The sequence below is a fragment of the Nipponia nippon genome, unplaced genomic scaffold, assembly GCF_047370975.1.
Source record: "Nipponia nippon isolate SJK-2023a ecotype South Korea unplaced genomic scaffold, ASM4737097v1 scaffold_9, whole genome shotgun sequence".
Taxonomy (NCBI): Eukaryota; Metazoa; Chordata; class Aves; order Pelecaniformes; family Threskiornithidae; genus Nipponia; species Nipponia nippon.
In genome coordinates this window covers 19,787,594-19,810,696 of record NW_028262413.1, presented here as the reverse complement: position 1 = coordinate 19,810,696, position 23,103 = coordinate 19,787,594, and the positions used below count along the sequence as shown (strand labels likewise).

Sequence of the window (23,103 nt, the reverse complement as noted above, 5' to 3'; positions counted from 1 at the left end):
TGAATTTCTCTGCTATAAATAATTAGCAGTTTCCTAAAGTAAATCTTCATCTGTTGTTATGAAAAAAATGTACAAGTAAATATTTACCGTAGTTTGAGCTGGGTGCTGTGTATTTGGTGCTGGACTTGCGAATAATATTTTCATGGATCTGGCACCATTCATTTTCGTTGTTACACCTAAAATAAAAGAACACTAATTCAAGTTAAAAGCTTTCCGCTGAACCATCTTAGGGCAGGAAAGTCAACTTTGCTGTAGAGATAACATGAAAGGTTGTGGGGTTTTGATGAATGAGAGAAATCCCCCATAACTCTTGTTTTTAAAAGTGGAAGGAAACAAGGCATTCCCTAATAGTTATCTCCTTTTTATTGGACACTTTGGAGGCTGTGGTGACTTTTCTGTCATCAAAGCCATTGTTTCACTCTTCTCATTATGACAGAATGAAGAAAGCTCTGGACATCTTTAGTTGAATTCTCTTCATGTAGAAAATTAATTTTGAGCTGAAATTAACTGTTGCCATATATTACCTTTTTGTGCTTAATAAAAAAAAGTTAGAACCAAGAAATAAAAAGTGAAATTTGAAAGACTAACTAAAACCTTGATTTTTAATATCTCAGACACTTACAACAAGACTTTTGCTTACCTACATATTTTACAGAACACCTTGAAACATGATGCAACAGCCCCCCCAAATTGTAGGGCAAGAATATAAAACAACACAAAGCATGCTTCTGTATGTATATCATCTTCTGAAGGAGCATTTCACAATTGTTTATTCATCTATATGTAATTTTAATAAGCATTTGTAAATACTGTTATATTTCCTTTTCAGTTACATTACCATCTGTAAATCCTCAATAAAATTCTAGGACCGAAGTGACAAGATATCTTTCCTGTTAGGTTATGCAGTTAAAGGCTCATCATTTTTAAAAAGGAGAAGAGGAACAATGGCAGGTGGGGGAAGCCTGACAACTCATCAGAGAAAACACAGCACCCCGACCCTGCTCCTCCCAAGGCTGCCGCAGGAGGATGTTCAGCACACTGCCCAGGTGCGAAACCCGTCAAGATGAGTCAGCCAGAAAGGCTCTCTGGATCGCTTTGAAGACTGACATGGCTTACTGCCCTTGGTGATAATGGGATGTGGGGGAAGAGCATTTTGGGACTGTTCAAGACTTAGTACAAATTGTAGGGAAATAGAGGTTTAAGGGTATAAAATGGCCCAGTCATGTGTAAATAGGTTGCTGTCAGTATGCTTGTCTGGTCATGCCCTGTGCCTGAAGTGAGTGTCTAAAACCAGGGACTGGAGGGATTTGTAGCGTGTATGTATACATGTTTTCCACTAACAAGTTTTTACCCTGATAAACCAGAGAGGAAAATAGGATGAGGCCTTTGGTGCTGTACGTGTTTGTACGAGTGTGTACTTTCTGCCTGCGTTGATCTGCGTGGCCGGCTGTATGTGTATGTATTGTGTGTGTGTGCGCATGTGGAATACAGGCTCAGCCTTGAGCCTGGCTGGACCTGGGGGCATGGAGCTATGCTCTCTACTGCAGCATGACACTATTCCATCACAATAAAATCAGACTGTGTAACTGTGTAGTGGAAAGTCAAAACCAGTATCTCTTACTGCTCTATTCCATGCTTTATGTATAAATATTTTCAAGTGGAGCCACATTTAAAAAGAAAAAAATCCTCTTTAAATCTCTATAGATACTCTCATTACTCCGATGGCAAGATTCTGGAGAGAGAAATTAGGGACACTGCAACATTTGGAAATTACATTGTGACAGAGATAGCTGAGAGCACCAGAAACAGATGTTTCGGTTTCCTTTCCAGTCATGGAGAAATACAGATACCTTTTAATGATAACTCACAAAAAAATCATCACGTGATCAGAGAGCCAGCAAAGCAGGAAACAGAAAAAGAGCACCTGAGTCAGAAGTGCCACACTTTTCTTTAGGATCCAAAGCTAGAGAAAACTTTCTCCAGTGATAAGATGTATTCAGAGCTGTATTTTGTAAATTACTGTTTACGCAACATTTTAATATTTAACTAGTATTTGTTTATATGTTTCTATTGTCAATTGGGAGAAGACATTACTTGGTGGTTGGTAGTCTGCACCTAGAACACTGTGCTCAGTTTTGGGCTCTCTGATACAAAACAGACAACTGGAGAGAGTCATGTGGATAGGCAGGTGGCTGGAGCATGTGCTGTAGGAGGAGACGCTGAGGGACCTCAGCTTTTTCAGCCTGGAGAAGACAAGACAAGAAGGGGAACATTAAGAGCAAGGCCTACAAGCAGTTATTAAGACAAAAGAGCCAGCCAGATTCTTCGGTGGTACACAGCGAGATGATGTAAAGCAACAGGCATAAGCACAAACAAGAAAGGTTCAGACTGGATATTAGAAAAAGCTTTTCCATGAGGACAGTCAGGCATTATTGGAACAGGTTGTCCAGAGAGGCTGTGCGGTCTCCATCCTTGGACGTTATTGAGACACAACTGGATAAAGCCCTGAGCAGCCTGGTCTGGTCTCATAGCTGGCCTTGCTCTCAGAAGGAGGCTGGACTACAGAGGTCCCTATCAACCTGAATCAGGATTCTTATTAACATCAAAGTTGCATGACTTTATTTGCACTAGTATGTGTAAAGCTGTATAACCAACCTGGTGAACTCACTAAGCTTGAACGGAATCGTGCCAGGAAGAAAGTGCCATCAGTGCTATATAGCTTGTTACCACATAATGAAGGGACACTCTATAAATGTTACGAAGTACTTTACGCTAATGTAAGCACAGCTGAAATGACAATTTTACCAGTATAATAATCTGACTGAAAAACAAAAATAGAACCTTTACCACAAAAGTGTTATTGGTTAAAAATAAAAAAAAAAGGAAAAGAAAAAAAGAAAGAACAGTATGTTAATCAAGTCCAATTGTCTTTTAAATTCAACTGTGTTTTATTTAAATGACAACTGCAAGATTTAAAGATTCCCCATGAAGTAGAGCAATTTTTAACTCAGTAGCAATAGCGAATCTTATTTCTCCTGAAGTGCAATTGAATTAAATGATTAAATTAAACTTCTGTCCTATTGACTCCTAGAAGTTTAAAAAAAAGAAGAAAAAAAAGAAATGAAGACTATAAGCCTTCAGCTCACAGCAAGACAGGAGTCTTGAGAAATAAGTCACTTTGTAAAACTTCTCCTGAGCATATTAACATTTTTTCCCTTTTTTTTCTTTCCCTCCAAGAGTACATAATGTTGGCAAAATTAGGGTAAGATACAAACCAGCTACAGTAGGGATATTTTTGTGTGCTGCATTATGTAACTAAAGAATAGCATGGTAAAAGGAATTAACCAGAAAGAAGTATTTTTCAGACATAAATCTTTAACAAGGAATTAAGGCTATCTAGAACAAGTAGTAGCTGGTAATTTTCTACAGCTTCAGTATTACAAAACTATATACTTTCAAGAATAACGAGATAACCCACAAAGCTTGTTATGGCACACTTACTGACACCCCCTGCAACTGTTGATTATTATAAAAGCAAAAGGAACAAAGAAAACTTGAATAAATTAAACATGAAGTACAGACAGTAAAAAAGGAAAAAATGGAAAAAACCCCATAAGACTTACTTCCTCCCAGTGTGCTATCCAAAAATATTCATATAATTAAAACACGGATCAGGCCATATTCCTAGGTTATCTGGTGCAGCTAGACTGGGATCATCCCACCTGAAATCTTAGCTCCACCTATCTCAACATTCCTCCTTTCACTGCAATGGGTTTAGGTATCAGACATCTCAGCTGATTGTTAAGAACGTATGAACATAAAAAAAAGCTTCCCACACTGGCAATAGGAGATGCTGCTTGGGCAGGGTACATGAGCAGTCAGGCTCACGTACCCTGCCCTAGGGTTGCTGGATTAGGGATGTAGGAGTGTACATCCCTGTCTGTTCCTATTCCTCTGTTTATGGACCTGTTGTTCATAAACTTGTCTAATCCCCTCTGGACCTGCTAATACTGCCTGTCTTCACAACATCCTGTGGCAATAAAACCCAGAAGATCATTACCTACTTTCTAAAGAAGTACCTTCTTCCATCTTTTTTAACGTCACCTTCTACCAATTTCACAGAGCATCCCTAATTCTTCTACTATTGCATTCTGTGAACAACAGTTTACCCTCCACCATGATTTTTTAAGTCTTGGTCATATCCCTTTCCACCACCACTTTTCTCCTCTTCAAACTGAAGCTTCCCACCTTCTCAATCTCTCTCATAAAATAACAACTATGTTATTAAACATTTTAGTTGCTTTACTCCATACCTTCTGTAACTACTATATCCTTTTTGGGAGGAGAGATCAGATGTGCACACAGTAACTCAAGACAGGTCAGCACTGAAGGGACCTTCCAGAACTTAACAGTATGGCAAATTGACTACATTTGCGCTCCCCAAAACAATCTCTCAAAACCAAACCACAACAGAGCTAAGACATTAATGGACACTACAAAAACCCTTTCAATAACTGTGGTGTTCTGTGCTAGCTCTGAACTTTAATCAATATTCAGCTTACTCATCAGGAAAAAAAAAATTATCTTCACATTTTTTTATGAATCATATTTGTGTTTACTTCTCTTCTCTTGCCAAGACATTCCAAGTAATTTACCCTACTGCAAATGATATTCCCAAAGATAACCAATAGGACAAATTCTATACCATCCTCCATCCTCACAGCTGAGACTACACAAAATTTCTAGCCTCTGATAACTTTTTAGTTGCTGTACCAGCCTCTGGAGTGCAAGTTAAAATAGATTTCAGCCTCCAATGACTTATGCCTACAAATTAACCTGGAACAAAGTTATTCCAAAACCAATAAACTCTGAAGATAGCTTAAAGCTAGTTTTGTACCAACTAACAATGTAAGCTGCACTTTACATTTCCTGAACACAAAGGAGAATATTCTCCCAAGTTTGAAATGCTAGCCTGAAAACACTTGCCTGCAATGCATTTTAACGTGTTAATGTTTTACTTGTCTAAATACCAAATATATTACAAAATATATTTCTAGTTTAAATAAGAATTTTCTCCTGAGCCATCCATCACCTTTTCAGGTTGGCTGGTTCTACAGTAAATTTACCATTTGGAATGTTTGGCATACGACATCAGACCCTGATGTCAGACAGATGGGGACAGAAATGCAATGTATGCTCTCGTCCAGCTGGGCAAATAGCAACAACTGAATATGAAAAGGGAAAGGCATTCAGACAATACACCACATTCAGAGGTAGGAATTCTAAGAGCTAGTGCTGGAGAAGGAGGGGGAAAAAAAGGACTGAGAGAAAAAAGAATGAAAAATAAAACTGAAAAAGATAGTATGAAATAGAAATACATGGAGTTTTTAGTGGAATTGGAAGATTGACACAGAGAGTAGTGTTCAATGAGTGAAAAACTCCATTAAAGACAAATATTCATATAAAAATATTAAATCAAGTGATCTCAGAGAAAAGAATGGATCAAGAATTTAGTTTCCATCTCACTTTTAAATTATTTTACATGTATATTATTAACAAGAATTATAAAAGTAAACCTTCATGCTTTTACATAATGAGCTTATAACTGGAGCTGTGGTACTATATCCTCTTAGTAAGATTATAACATGACTGCAGGATTAAAAAACAGGAAAATCTGGATTTTGAGAAAGAAGTATTTTTCAGACATAAATCTTTAACAATAATAAGGCAAGCCAAGGAAGACTGGTGAAGTAAATTAATTTTTTTTTCCCTTAAGTATTCTCTCTTGTGGATCCAGCAAAAGTCTTCATTGAAACACCATGCATTTGTTTCAGCCTTTGTTAGGTTTTCAGTCTCTCAAATTTTTTTCAGCTTCTCCCCGTGAAAAGGCTTTTCTGGCTCTATGCTGACTGCCTCATTTGTGGCAGCTATAAGCTTTACCTTTAGCCAGATAGCTACAAAAAGAATGCTTTTTACTGTTCCTTTAAAAATACAAACACACCCTGCTCCTTATTTCATCTTTATGATGTTTTTGGGTTGGCCTGAGGCATTTTAACCATAATCAAAATGAGAGCAGCAGGTAAGAAAATCAGTTCAGCGTTGTTTAAGCATCCATATACAATTTTAAACTTACAAAGGACAAAAATCTGTCATTTCAATTTTAGTCTACAAAGCAAGAAAAGGTAGGTTAGCTAAAAGAATGTGCAAAGAGAAGATGCAAGCAGATAAACCTGTGAAAACATTCTGTCATGGAAGACCAACAGCTATTAAAGCTGCAAAAGCAAAAAGCTGGTGCCCTTTAGATATATCCATTTTCCCTTCTGAAGATTTTTGTTGGAGGTTTACAGAGAACACTCTAAACAGCAGTAGCATAAAATAATGATGTACAAGACTTGTAACAACTCAAGTGAATGATAATATAGTGATAAAAAATACAAGCATCTGATTACAGAGCTGAATTCTGTTATGGGCTCTCCTTCCTCCCTGGGAAGGCAGTAACGGGCGTGCGTGGATGTTAAAAACAAAGGGTGTGGGGAAGCAGCCATGAACAACAGCAGCAAGTACGAACCTACTTAAACATTTAGGCAGATAGAGCTGGTACTTTGGGTGGCGTGAAGGGAATCCACATTTACAAAACACTTCAGATTAAGCAGAAAAGAAGGAAAGCTCTCTATCCTGTGATTTTTTTGATCATAGTACTAGGACTTTGGATTGCTCTACCTGGCTGCATGACTTTATTTGTCACTGACAAATGGAGAAGTCCAATATTTTAAAGCTTTTTTTTTTCCTCCTATTTTTCAGTGAATAAGATGCTAAAGATGCATTAAAAGGGCATGAAAACAGAAATCTGATATTCAGAATGTTCCATTACTGTAAACATTCAAAATATTGCAGTTGCAATATATTAACACATATCTACAAGGCCAGTATTAACATAAACTATATAACCAAAAAACACTGTTTTGATTAAGCTGAAACTGAATGGTGACAAAATGCCAACATTATCCAGATTCGGTTGGCAAAGAGAAGAAAGAAGACCATTTTCTTCCCTCTAACTTGACATTTTTGCTACAGTTTTCATAACTGTTGGCAAAGGAAGAATGAAGAGCTGACTCTGAGAGACTTTTCTTTGGACTTACAGATTTCTAATGTATGAAGAGATATCCAAGAACCTTTCAGTGAAAGCCATTTTGTCATTTATAGTTTCCCTTGAATGTCAGATTTTCTGCTGCTGAATGCACTTGTCAAAGAATAACAAAGTTCTGTAACCCTCCCAAATTATCTTATTACTCGGATAGTGGCCACAGACCACAAAGTAATGTCAGCTGTATCTCAGCCCATCTGCAAATCAGATCTTGCCAGTATTTATCCTCACTGACAAGAGATTTAAATATTCCTTGCAATCTCCAGACAGTTTGTCTATGGCCTCTTTATTACAACTGTGAGACCACATTTCATAATAAGAATTTGTTAGTTCAAAGTTCAAAATCACAAACAACTGAAGGCAGATTCTTGCTCAAAATACGTTGACTTGTTTTCTGGTCACACACTGTTGATTTCAGTTCTTTCCTACTTCTTTTGTTGGTCACCATGACTGATAAGGAATAGGAGATGAGGCGTGAGTAACTATGCCCATCATCAGGTGATATACAGCCTTTTTCTTTGGTTTTGAGCTTAGCAGATTTAAAATAAATCATATTAATAAAAGTGCAGCTTTGCATGTTACATAGATTTGGGCAATATTAAATAATTTCTGAAGCACTTCACATACCTGAAACATCTGTGATAATATTCATTAGTTTCTATGAGCTTCTGGAATAATAAAGGAGCAAAAACCAGTGCCAACAGCAATAGTTTACCTTGTGAGGAGGATAAAGCAGCAAATGCAGTTTATGTCATCGTGATATTTAATATCTCTTTAGTATCTCATCACCCAACATATACAGTGCTTTTCTTAATTCTTTCCCTTCTAGGAGTTACTCACGTGTAAACTTTGAGAACAAAATCCTTCTCTTCTTTTATTTCAGAGATTGACTGAAGTACATCCATGATACTCAATACTGCACAGCCATAGGGGCGGCGATAGTGTAAATGAGGGGGCCCTTTTTTTGAATCATTTAGCAACATGCGACCTAAAATTAACAGAAATTTAAAACATTAGAGATTCACATGCAGCCATTCTGTCTATTCTGTTCTATTATCCCTCTGAGTATGCATACCTACAGAAAGTTTCAGCTACGGCTTGCAGTCTTTCCTATACTTCTCACTCTTTTTTCTTCTTACACAGTTTCAAATCCAGAGGTCCACTTGAACCTACCTGACCCACTGGGATACTTTGATTAAGGTGCATCACCTCATTTAGCGAACAGAACACTCAAGGGCAAAGTGAACAGCATCATGTCTGGCCATCTTTGATTTGCAGCCCCATGACACGTATTTGTATCCAGCTAGGCTGACTACAAATCATCTGTTGGATGAGCCAAGAATACGGCTTGTATTCACCTCTCTGCATTCACACAAAGATTCACCGTGGTCCTTCCATTATAGTCCAGTACTTACACAAATTTTCACTTTATACAATTGCTTTAAGGGAATGTATAATACATTGTGTCATTTATCACATTTGTCTTGGAGTGCATAAAGGAGAATTCTCAGATACAAAGCTGCTCAATGATTAACTTCCTATTGCTAAAGCAGTTTTTTAATAGAGTAAAAAATGCCAAGACCAGAAAAATCACTATGATAATCTAAGCCAACTTGTAACATTACACATAATAATTTGTCCAGCACTTCTTGCATCAAGTTAAGAATCTGAGCTTGAACTACATCATATCTTTCTACAAGCTTCATTTATCATCTCAAATGATACAGAGTAATTCTAACGTTTAACTACTTTATGACACAGTGAAGTCAGATAATGAAAAATCTTCTAACACATTTGTGACTTAGAAGGCATATCGTCATTCATAGGACAACACAACAAAGCTATGGTTTCACTAAGCTGTTTAGACCTTCTGTACTTCAGAAAAGGTATCTGTGGCTGGTAATGGGTGCTGGCAGTGAATGGGCTGGAAATAGGTTTAAATACCCTTTCATTGCAAACACTACCTAGCCATTTTTCAGTTAACTGAAAACCTGGAAAACATGAAAGACAGTGCACTATTACATTGTTTAGAATAACACAACTGAAGAGACTGTCTGTTATTCCTACTATATGTTGTTAATGTTTTAGGCTTAAATATTTGAAATAAGTTATACTTAACATAGGTAAATATTTGCTTGCCAATTTCTCAGTGAGAGTACACACATTCATAGTTTAGAATCATTTAACTTCCTGTTACTAACTAATTAGATCCTTATTCACTAGAGGTTTTTTTCTATCCGGCAACTTCCATCTAGAAGAGATTCCAGAAATTTAATTCATGTATCAGGCGTCATACAGTCACTTCACTTAAACACACTGCTGGGCTAAAAAATTCATCTAGCTCTTCGTGAACTACTTTGAGCACTGTACTATACCGTATAAGACACATTCTAAATTCAACTTCAATCATAAACATTTTCCATTCTTGCTACTGCAAATCTCAAGAAGAATAAATGAAACCTATCCTAGCTTACGAATAGTCAGAGAAACCTGCTCTATAAAGGGTGACCACTCAAGCGAATTAGCAAGGACAGGCTTTCTTCCCTGGGTAGGGTCAGGTTTAGGTACTACGCATCCAGATCTCTCCTTTAGATAGCTCTATGCAAGCAGCCAAGAGAACCTGGAAAGAAGCAAGTGTATGCTGCTAAACGTTGGGATGAAGCCTGACAGGCTTCCAGCAGGCAGGTACTGCTGCTAATGCTCCTTTTTGGCATCAGCAGGTAGAAAGAACATCTGATAGGTGTGACAGCTTCCCTGCTCTTATGTTTTATAGGCATCTCCCTAAACTTGGGTGTGGGTTCTTGGATGCACTGCAGACTCCTACAGCAGAAAACAGATCTTTATATATACTTGTCTAACAGCCTCTGATTTACTAGATGTGAATGGCCAAGTATGCTGATGTCCTGCCCTGTAAACTAGCTATATATCATCATTAAAAAGACCTAATCTGAAATTTTGGAACATTAAACAAAAAGCTTTTTAGTTCCTCCCTCCTCCCCCAAATGTGGTGTTTAATCAAATATTTTGTTTCAGACTGAGAAAAAAAAAACAACACTGTTATACAGTCATCAGTAACCTTTTAACACTTGGCTACGTATGGTCTGAATATTAATCTCAGCAGATAGGCATGGTCTATGACTGGTTAAACCATTATCATGTCAGTTAAGTAAAACATACATTTAAAAATACTGTAAAAACATTGTTAATTGCATATATTTCAAGTAATAAATCATACTGTACCTATTCGAATTACATGGGCAACTATGTACAAATCTCTCTTCATGTCCTTGCTGCTGAGATCCTAAAAGATTGGAAAAAATACAGACATTAAAAAAAGAACATGCTGCACTTCCAAAATAAGTGCCTGCAAAATTCCCACAAACAATAATAAGGACTACACAGTATTACTCTCCATTCATTTAGCTCCTGCATCTTTAAATAAGAGAAAGTATTATTATTTCTAATTTACAGACAAGAAAAATAAAGCATAGAAGGATTCTATTTGGTCGGAATGTTCTTTGGAAGGAAAAGAAATGAAAAATTCTGACTCCACTGACTAGTGATGCTGTATCAAAATTCTAGCAAACATTTAAAATGTTCATTTAATCCTTAATTCAAACACATTATTAGACTGTATTAAATTTACAAAGTAAATTTAAACCCCTGGTTTACCTCAGCTGCAACCCATCCTGGCTTCCTTCACCCCATCCCCTGACTGCAGGTCACAGACCTGTCCCTAACCCTGTTCCTTTGCTTCTGCTTTCCTTTTTTGGCTTTTGACTTCTCATTATGTAGTCTTAGTCTCACACGATGGCTCTAGAAAAACTTTGCAGCATGACTGTCAGAATTTAGATACAACTTCAAGTGCGTTTTATTTTATGAGCGGATAGGTGCAATTCCTCAGAACAAACAAAAGTCTGAAGAGGAAAAAAGGTAGGAGACTCAGAGACATGGTTTATTTTAATGCTCTTAAATGTGCAGCTTTAATCCTGTTTCATATGATATATGTTCATTACATTATGAAAGCAGCAAGGCAGTATCTCAACCATGCATAGAACCTACAAGCCATATCTACGTGCGTTGATGGGAGCCAAGGGCAGCTAGTTCATAGCTAACCTTCTTAGAAGTCCAAAACCAGGGTAGGCTGCATGCAAACTGCTGACTGGAAATGCTTTCTGCCCCTTTCTAACTGCTGAAACATGCCAAGGGATTATTTGGGGAGCACAGTAGTTGGAAAGGGCCACATTTGGCTAAAAACATTCTAACAGTTTAAGTAGCACGGATGGTCACTTGTATTTTAGTATGTTAGAAACAGTGAAAGGGTATTGGAAAAACTAAGAAACAAACTCAGTTTTAAGATGAGGTAATTGCTTAGTAAAACACAGGACCTTAAGATCTCCTGAAAGTTATTTATGGCAAGCAACTATATACATGGATGAAAACCCTGGAATTCCATGTCACAGGGTAGCAGGTCAAAACTTTTAAAGATGAGCTTGAAGAAAAGCCAAAAAAATGGGAAAAGAGGAACCTACAGAAGAGCAAAAGGAAAGCTGAAGCTAATGAAGACAAAAAAGTATTATTGACCTTAACAAACCACTAATAATAAAGAAAATAAATTAAGAAAATACGTATAGAGTACTCGTCAATAATTCATTACTGTGGCATTTTGCATCAACATGTTAGAAACTGTCTTAATTGCAATTTCCTTGGCATATTACATTTTTTTCTGATAACATTATAAACAAAGATCAACTTCTAAGATGTTCCCCCCTCTGTTTGTTTGTTTGTTTGTTTTAATTAGAGGAAAGATCTAAGAAACATTTCTTCCTAAAAATATCAGCATTGTTCAACAAGTTTTCCTTATGTTACTAACCTCCACGATAAGAAGATTTTAAACAGATAATATGTACTGTGAGAATCTTCATTCATGTTTTAGATTCTAATGCAAAAAGGCTCCTTGTGCTCTACAGCCACAGCTGTTGCCTCTCTCTCTCCACTCTACTAAGTGCTATCATCTTTTTGTTATGTACTGACTTACACCAGACTGCCTCCAAATTCTCCAAACATAAAGGGCATCGCTCCAGTCATTTCTCAGGAGAAAAACAACTGGAAACGCAAAATGATTAATGTATTCTTCCTAAGAATGTGGGAGAGTGAGTGAAGGGTGGGCGCACGTGAAGGACAAACATCCAAAGAGAAGGTTTTAAGCTCAGTTACTGTTGTCCACTTCACTCCTCCCCTTACACGGTGAAGCAATGGACAGCACCTCACACATTTAGATAAAATCTTGTATTTGTCTTTTGAAAAAATCCCACAACTAAGTGGTATTAAAACCACTGTAAAAGGAAACAATGCAATTGTTCATAAAGGGGGAGAAATTTTAAACTGTGGACATCTTAAGTTCTGTCATTCCTAGTTTGAACCAATTTAGTGAATTAAAAATCATATTTTGCTGGAAGCTAAAACATGAACTTTAATTCACACAGCAAATTTCTTTCCTGTGTGACTTGAGAAACCAAATCTCAGCAACTGAGATTACGATGGCAATTCACATAAACACTGAACTTCAGATTATAGTGACATATAGCACAATAAAAATCTGGGCACAGTGACTGAGAACTAGGCATAAAGAGAATTTATTCTAAGGAGAAGTTTCAGTTGCTTTCAAATAGTGTTGTATTGGTAAATTACAGGAGACAAGTAATAAATTCATGGCCGTATCTTCTTACTCCATTTAAAAGGAGCACTGTATTTCCCTGGGCAGCATATGCAGTAAGCTGCAAATACGCTGTTTGGTATGCTTACCAGCTAGCAGATCATGTCTCTCTGAAGCCAAAGAATTAAGCTATATAAATCTTCCTTAGCGTTTTCTCTTCAAGTCTCATTTTGCTGCTGCATGAATAAGGGAACATACTTTCTAGGCTTTCTTCATCACCTAACATACCAGTGTACCATATGGTAGGCTTTATCTTGCATGTCTTGGAGAAATTAAAGTTCCACAATAAGAAGCGCTTTGACATAGTTTTAGTCTCAGTAGTGCCTGACAATACATTTCAAAAAGCAAAAAAACTTGGAGGTAGTGCTTAGTACTCTAGAGAGCAATAGATTTTTGACAATATCTGTGATTTGACAGGGGGAATTTTATTACACTATCAGATTACCCGTTCTAATTAACAGCAATTTAGAGAACTGTTTTTTCAAAGGGCAGCTGTCAAAATATGAGAAAATGGTAGGGCATGCACATATTGATGGGTTCACACTTTAGTCGCTTTTCAATTTCACAAAAAATATACTGTGTCACAGTCAAAGACAGAGAACGTGGGCCCAGATGGCCTTGTATTTAATTTTGTACAGCAGAGGCTTTTTACAAGGGGAGAAATTCCTACTATGACATGGACCAAACAATCAGAAACCTCAACCCTGTGAGGAAGTCTTCAGATAATTTCTTTGCAGAGAATCCATGCGTGTGACTTAGGACCCAGAAGAGGACAAACTACGTTTATTATTTGCTTGTGTGCAATATAAATATATCAAGTTTCCAGAAAGGTGTTCTTAGCACTGCATCCGCAGGGGGTTTATTTCCCACATCCTTCTGAGCTTCTTAAGTGATACTGGTTGATAAACAAAATAATTTCATAATAATTCTAATTGCATGGCTTTTTAGAAAATCACCCCTAATTTTTTTCCCCATATTAAGTATGGAAAAGAGTTACTCTATAATAATGGTTAGTTCTTTACAATGCTGGTTTCTATAAAGGTCTAATTGTATGTTAAAAAAACCCAAACACCTCCACCCCCACAACAGTGGAATGAAGGATACCTGACTGCCACTAATTAGTTATTTAAACAGCTTTACCAAATTCAGTCGCTAACTTCATAGGCCACAGAGAGTAAGGTATTTAATAAAAATAGCAAGCTACTGTGTAGTTACGTTTTAATTCAGACACAGGAATGTTTCTAAAACTAATATAGGCTGAGGTTTGCTTGAGTGAGCTTTAATCTTCAGAGGAAGCAGTTTCTCACCTTCGGTATGATATGACAGCAGATTCAAAAACAAAACCTAAAGTAATTTTGATATCTTACACAAGGAGACAGCTGAACCCTAGAAGCAATAGAGAGAGCAGGAAAAGACAGGGATACCTTGAAACATCTAAGATATGGGGCGATATACGGTGTGAAACAGGACAGTTGTTGCATGACCCTAAGCAGTGTGGCATCAGTGTAAATGGGGAAGTTTGATGGTGAAAATCTTTTTAGGAATGATGAACCTCAGAGGCCAGGAAGTGGCAAACTTGATACACACCAGTCTATGCTGCCTTTTGGGAGTAATCCTTAGAGCAATTCTTAATCCTACACTTAATCCTACACCTTTTTGCGTGACCCAGACACCAGTGCTGAAGCTTGCTCCCTGGCCACCTTTCTCTTAGAAGATAAAGATACTTGGTTTTGAGTTATCAACAGTGTAGTCATCAGTGCCAATGGCAATACTAAGGCACTGTTACCTCTGCTGACATTTAATCAGCTGGCAGCACTTCACTGATGGTGCCAAAACCAGAACTGCTACTGATGTCAGCAGCAATGTCAGTGCCAGTTTTGGATCAACCTGCATCTCTTATATCCAGAGGCAGAACTGAGCATCCTTACACCTGGCTAGATATGCACTGTTCCTTAAGAGGAGAAATTCAGCTATCTTCTTTAAGGAGAAATGGGAATAGTGCTGGGAACAATGCCTATTTCAGTGTCCAGCCCTGCTTGACCTTAGAGGGTTTCGTTGCCAGAACTAAAGCTTATACCAAAGCTGTCTGCCATTTTTTTCTTCACTGGAGGTAAAAATACTTCTGTCAAAGAGTTTCTAGCGTGTGCACTAGCTAAAGGTGAGTCATGATGGAAGGTGTTTATCACACTTGGGATCTGAAATTCCTTACAGTTATTCTGTGATGAGCTGCTAAATTTCAGTGTCTCTAGATTTCCATATTCTTCCTGAGAAGAAGTGACAGATAAAATCATGGTCTGACACATGATTCTGAGGCAATTTTTAACAGCCCTTAAGACCAGTGCAGAATGGGTATTAAAGCCTGAGTGTTTTGAAACTACTATTTTGGTATAACCAAAACTATAAAACAAGAAGGCAGTTAGGTGAGTCTGAAGAATTAAAAGGAAGTAAATGTTAGCTGCCTATTTCACTCCCAACTGAGGTATCATCTGGTAGGAGCCACAGATGGATAGTACTTATCCTGTCTTTCTGGCACAGATGGTTAAAGATTGCTTGGTACAGTTGGTCATATCTGCTTTGCGTCAGGACGGGGTAGCTATTTGTACAGACCTGCTGTAGAAACTTAGGAAATCACAGTGTTTCCTTTATTACAACCAACTCTCTGTAGCTCAACTTGGCTGCTGCTTCTGCAGCACATCCCGGTCTTTCTGTTCCACCACACACACTGTGCTGCCGACCTGGGAGGCTACTGCTGCACCATCTACCTGGGGCTGCTACATGGACTCTTGAATGGGCCATGACAAAAATCTGTTTGGAGAATTTTCTGTTTTATTCTGTGCGTGTTGTTGTAGTTGTTTTTCTAACTTTGATTCTGAAAAAAGTGCTTTGCTTTATGTTCAGGCCAATGCAGCTTTTTCCTGTGCCCTGTTATCTAAGAGCACAATACATGCAATGAAAATATTCAACATTTCAAACTATAAGCAGGAACAAATGCACTTAAAAGGAAATACTTCAGAATATCTACTTAGCCATAAAAATAATTTAGAAGTATGCCCATTTTCTTATGCTAACTTTTAGTTATAACCATAACAAAACTTAGAAACTGCTTCCATTCTACTCAATACATTGGAAAGGAAGAATTGGGTTTTTTCCCCTCAGGGTGACTACATCTGCAATCATACTACTGCAAGGGAAGAAGAAAGGGAACAGACACGTACTGTGAAAAGTGCACACATTCGATCTATCTTCTCTGGATTCCTGGGGCCTCCATTCTTGTTTAACCTCACCATAAACCTCTCACTAAAAAGCAAACAATATTAAAAAAAATAAACAAGAGTTTCATGTACACACTTCAACATAAAAATACAGGTAGATATGTTTTTTTTTTTAAAAGATGCACTAGGTATTATAACGTTTTTAATTCCCAAAGCATATGAAACAGTACTTAGTGATCTAGATAAAATTACATGGAATAGCATGGAAGACTTTTAATAGCAACTACTCTGCATGTGAAAACATCATGTTGATGCATATTCATGATGCAATAACATTAAAATAATCTGAATATATGAAGCACAGGACTTAAACACATTACAAGCACTTCAGGCAAAGGCTAAGGCACATTTGCTGAGGCCTTTGGTAAAATTGAGTTCATTAAAATCCACTCAAAACTAAAAGTAACAAGAATACCAATTAAGCAATCTCCTTCAACATATACTATTTATAGAAGCAATATACTAATTCAAACACATTAAGATTCAATTGATAGAACTGCTTATCAATCAAATTAAACAATCCTTTTACCAGCAAAAACACCGTGTATAGTCAGACTGCAAAATATATAATCCTTACTACAGATGGTGAGCCATGGACATTGATATTATTTCTTAAGACAGACAGAGAATTTATGTATACAAATAAATTAGATGACTAAGAGTAATTTATTTACTAGATATGTGACAACACACTAAGTATTGACCAGAATTTTCCTCCTACAGATTCATGGAAAAAAGCAAGAGCACACCATTAAATCTTCTGGTTACATTTCCATTTTATCACAGATCCTTTCAATTTTATCCAGTATGACTGTATCAACTCCAGAAACCTTTATTTGATTAAAACACATTTTCCAGCATATTATCCGCTGTTGGCCTGAAAAATATGAAAACGTAGAGCATGCACTACTTCCTTTGGTAGCTTGCTCCAAAAGGCTATTCATCGCTACAGTTAAAATGCATGGGTTAACATCAGCTTGGAAATGTCTGGTTTCAGTGTTTAGCCACTGCTTTTTGTTACACTTTCTTCTGTATGTTAAAGAGCCCTTTAGAAAAGCTAATTTCTTACAGGGTAGTGGTATCAGTCATTAATTATATTATGTAATCAAATATCCCTCCAAACAAGTAAACAAATTAACGCTGTTAAGAAATTAAAGAAAAAGTGCTGGAATCCTTTTATAGAACTTACCCATAGTGCGATTTTTCAACACCCTTTCATGAACAGTTCTAAAAATGCAAGTTTGTAACAGTCTAGTACTGGTACCACCTACATCGTAAATACAAATACACACACGTGTATTTCATACATATGCAATCAAGTCCCTACTAATCCTAACTAATTTATCAAACATCACCTATTACCCTTTTTACTACAGCATTACGCTGTGAGTTCATTTGAAGCAGCCTGCCCATTATAAATACCGATAGACTTTCAGAATTGCTACTTTTGTCAGAAAGGTCCCTAATTCTGTAAGCATGACTCATACATCTTGCAATACACCTTTGCGTGTTTATTTGCTTAAGTTTATCTTGCTAAGCAAGCCAGATTATGCTCTCCGGCTGTTTCACTCTCCCTATTACTCACTACTAATCCAATCTCCATGTCTCCTACAACTTCATTCAGTGATAATTTTAATTAATTTGCAGCAGATGCTTATAAGCTCAGAGACTGCTAACATGCCCCAAAGAAATCCACAAGAAACAGGTATTTCATGATTCTTTACCTACAACTACTTTCTGAGATGTCAATTAGTAAGTTCAGAATGTTTTAGCAAACGCTTTAATGTCATGGTATAATCTAATCTTTTAGTAAGAATTTTATGATTTATTAAGTGGAGTGCAGTACAATATTACAACTTTAGTACATTACAGTAAGTTACATTACAACAACAATATTACATCTTCGTATTTACCTCTATCTGCCTAATACATAAAGTGCAAAAAATGAAGTCAGAATTTTCAAAATAAGACCTATTTTCGATAAAACCACATTAATTACATTCTTAACCCTTATCATTAGCTCAGCCTTGTGCCCCTTATTTTGCTGGTAACTAATTAAGGTTGTGAAAACACATAGTAGCAAGCAATTCAAGCAGGATGGCCAAAGCCATTGCTGCTCCCAGCTGTTCGCCTCAGTCCTTGGGTGCTCCTGCAAAAGGGCCACACAAACAGGGCCTGCAGCACTACCTGAACAATCACATTGTAGAACTCTAAATATTAACATAAACTGAAATAGGTGTTAGTTCAGCAGCAGTTACAGTTGCCGGCATTCAGCTCTGCCTACTCTATGAATTTCAGAAGAGGTGCAGGCAGGACAGTTACACTGATGCCACAGGTAAGCTCTGGTTAATACAGGGAATAAAGCAGAAGATAACTAACTTTAACACCGTCCATTTCCAAACAGGCATCATGCTTTATACCATTAAAAATATGTAGTAATTTAAACAGATATCAACTCATAGCCATTTCCTTTCCAAGCCACAGCAATAAACATCAATATTTCCAATGCCTTCAAAAACACTGTTTAGGAAGACTTTAATAAATCCATTTAATTTTAATCCTTGAATCAGTTTAATTGTACAATCTTTCATTTAGAAAGATTAGGAGGTAACATACATTTAATTTCTGTAAAATTTGTAAAACATGTCTCCTTCCATAAAGTAAAATCCCTTACAGAAAAGGAACAAAAAACTGCCATGACCTACAGGGCTACAAAAGTTACTTTCATAAAATAAATATCAGTCCTCTTTAAAACTGAACTTGAAACAATGATTGTAGTTTATTTGTTAAATGTAAATTTGCCAACACCTTCTACTAGTACATTGAAAAACAATTACTATGCCTCATGCATATTAACTGTGTGCCATTTTTAAGGATAAGAGCATAAAATAGATCCATACTACACAAACAAGATCTCTGGCAAACTATTCTTTCACTTCTGCTGCTGAGAATGTAATCCGGCCAGCAAAGAGAGGTGCAACAGATGAACACAAAGCTAATACGTGCAGCCTAAGATCACGAGGAAACAAGACAGCAAGCAGCCTGCCAGTAGAAGACTATGAGCAATATAAATCACATGTGCATGGGAAAATGTGCTCACTGGTGAAGATGTCCACTCAAAAATGAAACTGTAAATCAAAGCTGGCTCACTCGTATTTGATTGCAAATCCCTGGAAGTTATTACACCCTATGTAATACACCTGGAATATCTTCACTTTCATTGCAGTGGTCAGATCAAGGCTGGTTCTCTTAATTCAGCGGATGACTGATGTTTTGAAGGGAAACCAAACCACTAGCAGAGCACCAAGCTCCTCTGCAAGATGAAGAATTATTTACAGAAAGGGAAAACAGGATTTGAAAATGTGCTGCTGACTAAGAGTATTTTCAAATTCCGGGATAAAAATACAGGAAATATATACTACAATCAAATATTATAGAATCCTAGAATCGTTAACGTTGGAAAGGACCTCTGAGATCATCGAGTCCAACCTGTTAACCTAACTGCCTGGTCCACCTCTAACCCAGGTCCCTAAGCACCACTTCAACAAGTTTTTTGAACACTTCCAGGGACTGTGATTGCACCACTTCCCTGGGCAGTCTGTTCCAATGCCTAACCGCTCTCTCCATGAAGAAATTTTTCCTAATATCTAATCTAAATCTCCCCTGGCACAACTTGAGCCCATTTCCTCTTGTCCTGTTGCTTGTTACTTGGGAGAAGAGACTAACCCCCACCTCACTAGAAGGAGAAGATGCTGGTCCACAGATAAACTAAGTCGAGATCAAAAATCGACAAATTGTAACAATGGCCCTCCATATGAAAGGTCCATCTTACCCTACTACCCTGTCTCCAACAATGTCCAGTAGTGGATAATTAGGAAAACAATAGAAGACTAAAGAAAGCATACAGTAATACTCTGCTGATATGTACTATCAGCTTACACCAAAGTGAAGCTCAAGAATAACAGCAGTATCTTTGAGTTTAATAGTCCTGGATTCGGGCTGTCATGCTTAAAAAATTCTCACTAGCCATTTACAGAGTTACTTATTAGAGAGTGAACTTTATAGTAATTTATAATATATGTATGTACCATACAAATGCATATATATATGCATTATATAACATGATTTAAGAATTTAAGAATTAAAACTCATTAGATGGAAGGCCTTCAAGAAATAACGTTATAACTGCTCTTTTACCTCCATTGATCTCAATAATAATGTTACATGTTATATTTTTAAATCTTCAATAAGTTCTATAATTTTGAACTTCCAACACAGTTTTTCTTTGAAAAATTATTTCAGCACTAAGCAGTATTTCATTTCCATAACTGAAGTTGAATACAATACTGTATGCCCCAGAATCCTGTGCAGGCTGTCCCTCTGACAATGGCAGAGAAGGGACTGTCAAGTCTTTGAGCTGAGGTAGTCTATTTATATTTGATTCATTACCAAAAGTTGTATTGCTCAGTCTGCCTTCAAAACATCCAGAGAGAGACATTCTGGAGAATTATTTGATAGCCTCTTGCAAGGTTTTACTCCATTAACAAGTGGAAATCTTTTAAAATTTGCAATTCACCCTTTTTCTTGTTACAGCAACAGAGAAAATCTGGTTCCTGTCCCCATATTCCAGTGCTTTTCAAGGAATGAAGCAGGCCACCATCTTTTTCACCTGCCTATTCATCAATAGTTCCCTTATTCCAGCACTACCTCAGTAACAACCTTTAAATTCCTTTCTTTAATTTCCAGTCCTCCCTTGTGTCCTGTTGAGCTTGCGTCACTAAATAATTAAGGGGACTTTGAGGCAACCGTAGCATTTGAGAACTGTGGAACACGAAGAGGCGTTCTGTCAAAGGAGAGATCCACTGACAGGACAAGGGGAATGAAAAGACAGCAGTGCTAATAAGCAATCTTAAAAGACTAAGCCACCTCAAGTTTTTCCACCTTTCCTTGTAGGTCATTTCTCCTAAACTTACAGCTTTGTTTCTCAACTCCACAATTTCTCTAATCTTTGGTATTACTGTTCAAGAACAGTTTACAGAAACTAGTCTAAATACGCCACTAAGCTCTCACTAGTGCTGATAATGTTAATATAACCTGGAATGGGACTTGAGCCTTTTTACACTGTTGACCCATATTATGAACTAGTTAGTCAGATGCTCCCCATTTTACAACTGCAAATTTATTTCTATGTCAAAGGAAACCAGAAAGAATAACCTTGTTTTCAATGATCTGACGATCCACTGTCTTCAGCTATCATTACAGCTCCTTTTTTAGACAAAGATACACACATTTAAGGTCAAGAAACTTAATGGGAATTCAGCCAATTTTTTTATTTTGGGAGCTACTACCTTTGAAAGAGTTCAGCCTTCAGTGTGTCTATTCCTCAAGCTTATCTTCTACACAAAGAAAAGAGCTTGCATAGAATCTAAACAACATTAAAGTCCAGTTTAGTAAGACCAAAATATCAAATCTGAGCAAACTCCATATGGAAATAATTGCTCATGTTTGCATGCATTCAGCATTATTTTTATTGTAACTGAATATGCTCTAATTGCTTAAAGAAAACAGACACATGTTACTCTGTTAAAAAAAAAAAAACAAAACCTCAAACACATCATAAGGAAAATTTAAAAACCCAGTAGTTAAAATTGCCAAATGAGTGGTGGAAATTAAGTATGGGGAGGTACTGAGTATTTGATGCAAACTGACTGCTCGTTCAAACTACTGTCATGAAAAAAACAAAGCAAAACATTTTCAGCTATTCTGAAAATACACCAAAACCAGTTCTGTCTTGCAGAGAGAATCAGAGATAAGAAATGCACCAGAACAGAGGAAAGAATTAACGTTTTTACCTTGCTGAGTTCAGATCTAAGATGTGCCACACCAGTAGCAGTATCTTAAACAAAAGCTTATTTATTCCTCTTGCTCCTACATGCCATAAGCAATCTTCAATTACTCTAACTGCAAGATCTCCTCCTGTGCTAACTCACATCATAGTGAAACCACCTCTCGTGTAGCAATGTCAGGTTTTACAATCACTTGCATGATTAGCAATTGCTAAAGCTACTCAAATACAAGAAACATTGTTCTGATAAGCAAAAATAAAATAGCTTCTTGTTCTTGTACTTGAAAGGAAGAAAAATGAAAGAAGGATAGTGTCTCACTTCTTGGCTTCCTTTAACTGCCTGAAAAGCAGGACCATCCTGAACTAGCATCTGTTTCTGCAAAAGGAAGGAAGCAATCAATGGTTTGGGACACTACATTTTCAGCATGAAGGAAGGGGCAAACAGGGACAAAATTTACTGTTGGGTGAGCAGGAGTGACATTATGCCTGAGGGGAGCTTTCGTTATTGAGGTTATTTGTCGTGGGGCTTTTTTTGCATAACATGCAAAGATGACAACAAAAGGCCCAGCAAAGAGCTTGCAATGGATTAGTGAGCTCCCTTGTATTAACTCATTGGCAGGTTTAATTAGCGTAGGGTTGTGAGGCAAAAATCCTGATTGTGTATCAATTTATGAATGTATTATATTAATATTACATTAATAGATGCATAGTGCCAAAGCAATGATAGTCTGTAGAGAGACTGCAGACCAATGTTCTGTTTGAATTGGAAACTGATGATAAAGAACACAGATTTAAAACAAAAATTCTTTAACAATCCATAGGAGATTAGTTTTCTGAAGCAGACACAGTGACACATTAGGACGCCAATCCCCTTAAGCAAAAACCTCACATCTTGTACCTTTCCCTTGCCTTAAATAATGGTTTGGTAGCCATTTCTCCCAGAAACAAATGCCTCCTTCACTCTCTCCATTCCAATATGCCACCAAAAGGTAAAAGGTACAAATCTGTTCCCTCATTTTTCTTATTTGCCTCAGTGCTTCTTACTTCCAGAGAATAACTGGGGAAACACTGAAAAACTCCAACATCTTTACAAACACGTCAGTCCTTTCTCAAAAGCTGTATTTAA

General features: G+C 37.1%; 1 protein-coding gene across 14 annotated transcripts in view; it reads right to left on the bottom strand.

Annotated features, from left to right (window-relative positions):
• DOCK3 (dedicator of cytokinesis 3) overlaps window positions 1–23,103 on the bottom strand; it is a 221,367-nt gene that overhangs the window by 92,170 nt on the left and 106,094 nt on the right. For all 14 annotated transcript variants that reach the window (XM_087743795.1, XM_087743802.1, XM_087743796.1 and 11 more), the window contains exons 10-13: window positions 16,076–16,157; window positions 10,385–10,445; window positions 7,985–8,132; window positions 88–176 (exon numbers count right to left, since the gene is read on the bottom strand). In XM_087743795.1, the coding sequence (XP_087599921.1) occupies window positions 88–176; window positions 7,985–8,132; window positions 10,385–10,445; window positions 16,076–16,157 (380 nt within the window). The remainder of the gene's footprint in view (window positions 1–87; window positions 177–7,984; window positions 8,133–10,384; window positions 10,446–16,075; window positions 16,158–23,103) is intronic.